This window comes from Gadus morhua, chromosome 15 (genome assembly GCF_902167405.1).
Source record: "Gadus morhua chromosome 15, gadMor3.0, whole genome shotgun sequence".
Taxonomy (NCBI): Eukaryota; Metazoa; Chordata; class Actinopteri; order Gadiformes; family Gadidae; genus Gadus; species Gadus morhua.
The window spans coordinates 9,820,723-9,827,754 of record NC_044062.1 but is presented as its reverse complement, the minus strand read 5'-3'; the positions used below and the strand labels follow the sequence as shown (position 1 = coordinate 9,827,754).

General features: G+C 54.8%; 1 protein-coding gene across 1 annotated transcript; it reads right to left on the bottom strand.

Annotated features, from left to right (window-relative positions):
- Positions 1-3: 3 nt before the first annotated feature.
- On the bottom strand, positions 4-6,461 carry cyp26c1 (cytochrome P450, family 26, subfamily C, polypeptide 1; the record flags this gene model as incomplete). Its single annotated transcript, XM_030379755.1, has 7 exons — positions 6,250-6,461; positions 5,540-5,773; positions 4,255-4,479; positions 3,679-3,954; positions 1,849-2,004; positions 295-960; positions 4-18 (listed from the first exon to the last, which is right to left on the bottom strand). Coding segments are annotated over exons 2-7 (1,545 nt in total), but the record flags the coding sequence as incomplete, so codon positions are not given.
- Between the last annotated feature and the right edge of the window lie 571 nt (positions 6,462-7,032).

The following is a 7,032-nucleotide window of genomic DNA, read 5'->3' as shown; positions in this document are numbered from 1 at the left end:
TTTGGGGATCTGGTAACCCTGGAGACGGAGGGACGCCACTGATTAGAGACCAGTTAAGATGGGGTTCTTTAGTGGAACCAGACCCTTGGTGGAGTCCTGTCGCTGAACCTAGTTTGATCATCTTCATTATCAATAATTATTATTAACATTATTATTATTATTATTATTATTATTAATAGCTTCTATACAGCTATTCAGCCTAGAACAGATGTAGAGCTATGCAGCCTAGAACCTGACTCTGGAGGTGAACCTGTGACCTGTGGGGTAGGAGGGGGAGGAGGGGGAGGACCTTACGTCCAGTTCGAAGGTCTGCAGGGCGGTGCGGTATCCCCCGGACACTGGGGGAAGGATTCGGAGAACCTCCTTCACCACGCAGTCCAGGTACTGGAGCCGGCCCAGCCGCTCCATGGTGAGGTACGGCACCGCGCCCCAAGCCTGGTCCCGGTCTGGGGTCTGGTTTGGAGTCCGCTCTAGAGTCTGGTCCTTTTCTTGGGTCTGGTCCCGGTCTGGGGTCTGGTCTGGAGTCCGCTCTAGAGTCTGGTCCTTGTCTTGGGCCTGGTCCCGGTCTGGGGTCTGGTCTGGAGTCCGCTCTAGAGTCTGGTCCTTGTCTTGGGCCTGGTCCCGGTCTGGGGTCTGGTCTGGAGTCCGCTCTAGAGTCTGGTCCTTGTCTTGGGTCTGGTCCCGGTCTGGGGTCTGGTCTGGAGTCCGCTCTAGGTCTGGGGTCTGGTCTAGAGTCCGCTCTAGGTCTGGGGTCTGGTCTAGAGTCCGGTCTAGGTCTAGGCGGTCCTGGGTCCCAGGTTTCTGGGCGGCGGCGGGGCAACGTGACCCAAGGCCATGGGCTTGGAGCTCTGCCCGGGCCTGCTCCACCACGGCGGGGTGACGGAGGAGCTGCAGGATCAGGGAGGTGGAGGCACTTGCCGTGGTGGAGTGGGCTGCGAAGATCAGCTCTACAGCCATCTCCTGAAGACACCATTATCACTGTTATTATCACTATCATCATCACTGTCATTATCACTATCTTTATCACTAGAGCCATCTCCTGAAGACACCATTATCACTATTATCATTATCACTATTATTATCACTATCACCATCACTATCATTATCACTATCATTGTCACAATTATTATCACTATCATTATCACTATCATTAGCACAACAGCCATCTCCTAAAGACACCATCATCACTATTATTATCACTACTATTGTCATTATCATTATCACTATCATTATCACTATAGCCCTCTGTTGAGAAAACCATTATCACTATTATTACCACTATCATTATCACTATCATTATCAATACAGCCATCTGCTGAAGACACCATTATCACTATCATTATCACTATCATGATCACTCCAGCCCTGCTGAAGACACCATTTCACTACCATTATCACTATCATTATCACTAAAGACATCTCCTGAAGACACCATTATCACTATTATTATCACTATTATTATCACCATAATTTCACTATCATTATCACTATCATTATCATGACAGCCATCTCCTATTGACATCATTATCACCATCATTATCACTATCATTATTCCTGTCATTATCACTACAGCCATCTCCTAAAGACACCTTTAACACTATCATTATCACTATCATCCTCACTATCATTATCACAACAGCCATCTGCTGAAGACACCATTATCACTATCATTATCACTACAGCCATCTCCTATTGACATCCTTATCCTTATCAGTATCACTATCATTATCACTAAGACATCTCCTAAAGACACCATTATCACAGTCACTATCAGGCAGGGTACTGAGTCGTTAGGTAATGGGAACGAGGTGACAGTGATGATGTTGAAGGGGTGGTGAGGGTAATGACCTTTAGCTCCTGGGGGCTGAGGCTCTGGCCCTGGTCCTGGGCGCTGGACAGCATGTAGTCGAAGGCGTCCAAGACCTCCTCCGACCTCCGCCCCGCCAGCTTCTCCTGGATGATCTGCTCCATGTGGAGGTGAAGCACCTCCCGTGCCCTGATGCCCTGCAGCACAAGACACTGTCACCTCCTGCTACGTCACACCTCCGCCTACATCACCCCTCCTACTGCTACACCACACCTCCACCTCCTGCTACGTCACACCTCCACCTACATCACCCCTCCTACTGCTACACCACACCTCCACCTCCTGCTACGTCACACCTCCACCTACATCACCCCTCCTACTGCTACACCACACCTCCACCTCCTGCTACGTCACACCTCCACCTACATCATCCCACCTACTGCTACACTACACCTCCACCTCCCGCTACATCACAACTCCACCTACATCATCCCACCTACTGCTACACTACACCTCCACCTCCCGCTACATCACAACTCCACCTACATCATCCCCCCTACTGCTACACTACACCTCCACCTCCCGCTACATCACAACTCCACCGACATCATCCCCCCTACTGCTACACCACACCTTCACTTCCTGCTACGTCACACCTCCACCTCCTGCTAGTCACACCCCCACCTCCACCACACCTCCTTCTACGTCACACCTCCACCAACACCACACCTTCACCTCCTGCTACGTCACAACTCCACCTACATCAACCCACCTACTGCTACACCACCCCTCCTGCTACGTCACACTCCAACTATGTCACACCACCACCTACTGCTACATCACACCTCCACCTATTGCCAAGTCACACCTCCACCACTCCTCCACCTAATGCTACGTCACACCTCCACCTTCTGCTACGTCACACCTCCACCTACTGCTATGTAACACCCTAACCTATTGCTACGTCACACCTCCACCTACAGCAGACCTCCACCTATTGCTACGTCCAACCACAACCTCCTGCTACGTCACACCTCCGCCTACATCAAACCTCCTCCTACACCACACCTCCACCTACTGCTACGTCACACCTCGAACTACCTCCTGCTACGTCACACCTCCACCTGATCACACCTCCACCAACTGCTACATCACAGCTCCACCTCCTGCTACATCACACCTCCACCTCCACCAAACCTCCACCTCCTGCTATGTCACAGCTCCACCTCCTGCTACCTCACACCTCCACCTCCACCAAACCTCCATCTCCTGCTATGTCAAAGCTCCACCTCCTGCTACCTCACACCTCCACCTACACCACACCTCTGCCTCCTGCTACGTAACACCTCCCCCTCCTGCTGCGTAACACCTCCACCTCCTGCTACGTCACACCTCCCCCTCCTGCTACGTAACACCTCCACCTCCTGCTACGTAACACCTCCCCCTCCTGCTACGTCACACCACCTCCTCCTGCTACGTCACACCACCCCCTCCTGCTGCGTCACACCACCCCCTCCTGCTACGTCACACCTCCCCCTCCTGCTACGTCACACCTCCCCCTCCTGCTACGTCACACCTCCCCCTCCTGCTACGTCACACCTCCCCCTCCTGCTACGTCACACCTCCTCCTCCTGCTACGTCACACCTCCCCCTCCTGCTACGTCACACCTCCTCCTCCTGCTACGTCACACCACCCCATCCTGCTGCGTCACACCTCCCCCTCCTGCTGCGTCACACCTCCCCCTCCTGCTACGTCACACCTCCTCCTCCTGCTACGTCACACCTCCCCATCCTGCTACGTCACACCTCCCCCTCCTGCTACATAACACCACCCCCTCCTGCTGCGTCACAGCTCCAGCCGCTGGTCTCACCTTGCGCAGGCCACTGAGGGGCGTGTCCAGCGGCAGGGAGAACAGGTTGTCCATGAGGGTCTCGAAGGTGCGGGCCAGGTGGGCGGTGCGCTCCTCGTCCAGCCGGAGGCCCAGCAGCACGCCGGCAGCGATGCGGAAGGTCAGGGTCTTGGCGGCGGCGTAGACCTCCACCGGGCCCGGGTGGAGGCACCACCTGGAGACCTCCGCCCGGACCTCCTCCTGCAGCCGGGGCAGGTAGGAGTCCAGGGCCCCCCGGCTGAAGGCCTTCGCCAGGAGCTGGAGAGCAACACAGCGTTAGTGTCTCTTTCTCTCTCTCTCTCTCTCTCTCTCTCCTCTCTCTCTCTCTCACTCTCTCTCTCTCTCTCTCTCTCTCTCTCTCTCTCTCTCTCTCTCTCTCTCTCTCTCTCTCTCATTCTCTTTCTCACTCTCTCTCTCTCTCTCTCTCTCTCTCTCTCTCTCCCCCCCCTCTCTCTCTCTCTCTCTCTCTCTCTCTCTCTCTCTCTCTCTCTCTCTCTCTCTCTCTCTCTCTCTCTCCCCCTCTCTCTCTCTCTCCCCCTTCCCCCCCCCCCTACTCACCTTCCTCTTGCCCCGGTGCCCCCCACCGCTGGCGTTGACCAGGGTGCCGGGCCCCAGCAGTATGCGGGTGCTCTGGGGCCACTGGGTGCAGACCAGGCTGTGCTCCCCCAGGAGGATCTTGCGGAGGTTGTGGGCCCCCGTCACCCGGACCAGGGGCCGGCCAAGCAGGTGGGTCTTAAAGACGTTACCGTGAAGACGGCGACGTGAAACATGGAAGTCAGGGCCCTGAGAGTGAAAGAGAGAGGGAGAGAGAGAGAGAGAGAGAGAGTAGTGAGAATTCTGTATTAAGTTGTCCGTTTCCCTCCCACTAAACCAGCCTGTAAGTGCAGTTAAGTCCTGGGGATCCCTAAATCAGCCTGTAGGTAGTGTAGAGTCCTGGGGTTCTGTAAACCAGCCTGTAAGTATAGTAGAGTCCTGGGTTCAATAAACCAGCATGTAAGTACAGTAGATTCCTGGGGTTCACTAAACCAGCCTGTAAGTGAACCTGAGCCTGGGGCAAGAGAGCAGACATCCCGCTACCAACCTGAATGACCTCTTCAATCTATTACAATGAAATCTAGAACCCCCCCCTCTAGAACAGCCAGTAGAACCCCCTCCCCCACTAGAGCAACCAGTATATGCCCCCCCCTCTAGAACAGCCAGTGGAAGCCCCCTCCCTCTAGAACAGCCAGTAGAAGCCCCCTCCCTCTAGAACAGCCAGTAGAAGCCCCACCCCCCCAGCTAGAACAGCCAGCCACTAAAACAATCATCAAGCCCCCTCCCTCTAGAACAGCCAGTGGAACCCCCCCCCCCCCCCCCCACTAGAACAGCCGGTATAAGCTCCACCCCCCTTCCCCTCCCCCCCCCCCCCCCCCCCCCCCCCCCCTCTGGAACAGCCAGTAGAAGCGCCCCCTCTAGAATAGCCACTAGAAGCCCCCCCCCCCTAGAACAGCCAGTGGAAAGCCCCCCCCCACTCTAGAACAGCCAGTTGAAGCCCCCCTGCATTAGAACAGCCAGTAAAAGCGCCCCCCCCCTCCCCACTAGAACAGCCAGTAGAAGCCCCCCCCCCCCCCCAGTAAAGGTCTCCCCCCCTCACCTTGAGCAGTTCTCCCCCCCCCCCGCCTCCACTTGAGAAGGTCTCTCCCCCCCAGTAGAAGCATCCTCCCGCCTAATAACCCCCCCCCCCCCCCTCACCTGCAGCAGCCAGCTGAAGGTCTCCCCCCCCCCCCCAGTAGAAGACCCCCCCCTCACCTGCAGCAGCCAGCTGAAGGTCTCCCCCCCCCCCAGTAGAAGACCCCCACCTCACCTGCAGCAGCCAGCTGAAGGTCTCCCCCACCAGGGGCCAGCCCATGGAGCCCTGGGGCAGCGGGAGGCTGGAGGCCCGGTCCCGGGTCAAGCTCCAGCGGAGGCTCCACAGCTGCCGGCTGGCAGCCAGCAGGAGCAGGGGGAGGAGGAGCAGCACGGCGGAGGAGGAGAGGGAGGGCCAGGAGCACAGCGACACGGAGAACAACATCTCCTCACCACACACCGGGAGGAGAACCTGGGGAGGAGAGGAGAGCCACATGAGGAGCAGAGAGGAGGAGAGGAGAGGAGAGGAGAGGGGAGGAGAGAGAGGAGAAGAGAGAGGAGAGGCGCATGTCAACATGAGAAGGAGAGAGGATGAGAGGAGAGAGGAGGGGAGAGGAGAGGAAAGGAGAAGAGAGCGGAGGAGAGAGGAGAGAGGAAGAGAGGAGAGAGTGAGGAGGAGGGGAGAGAGGCGAGGGTTTCTTCCCCAAGATGAAGGAGCTGTCAACTATTCCAAATAGTTTTACGAGGTTACGTGCACCGGCTTGTCTCGTGCGCTCTGCGCGTGCCCCGTGTGAGGGCACGAGACAGAAGAACCGGACGGAGCTCGGGACGGTGAGCGCGGGGACACACCGGTTTAACAACAAACACAAACACCGGGAACACGGCGGGAAGTGAGCGCAAGACATTCCGATTCATTCAAAGTGTGGTTAAATCAACGGGAGGACTTACCTGGACGGTAATAGGCGGTAAAGCGAACGGTTCCGTGATGCTCGCTCTCTTGCTGCTGTCCCGGCATCGATCTACGAGCTCCTCACGGGACGGAGGCGCGCGGGGCTTTATAGGTGAGCTGCTCGCTAGCGATCCACCTTCATCTGATGACGTATCACCGTCTCTTCTTCAGTTGGTGATGAGAACTTTGGCAGAGAGCCGTTATATCAGAGAGAGAGAGAGAGAGAGAGAGAGAGAGAGAGAGAGAGAGAGAGAGAGAGAGAGAGAGAGAGAGAGAGAGAGAGAGAGAGAGAGAGAGAGAGAGAGAGAGAGAGAGAGAGAGAGAGATTGTGTGCGTGTGTGTGTGTGTGTGTGTGTGTGTGTGTGTGTGTGTGTGTGTGTGTGTGTGTGTGTGTGTGTGTGTGTGTGTGTGTGTGTGTGTGTGTGTCCCTGCGTGCGTGCGTGCGTGTGTGTGTGTGTGTGTGTGTGTGTGTGTGTGTGTGTGTGTGTGTGTGTGTGTGTGTGTGTGTGTGTGTAAAAGTTCCGTTCCTTGTGATCTTAATTATATATTTTTAATTAGGCTACTTTGAAAGTCACATGTATGTATGATTTATATATCTATATGATTGGGATTAATATTATTATATTATATATTACTAAGCCTATTTATTTATTTATTTATTTATTATATTTCTATTTCAGAAAGGCCACCAACTAAATATCGAAAGTAGGCCTACTAATATTTAGCATTAAAACAGCGCTAGTTATACTACTACATATTCTACTAAAAAGTAGTATATTTAT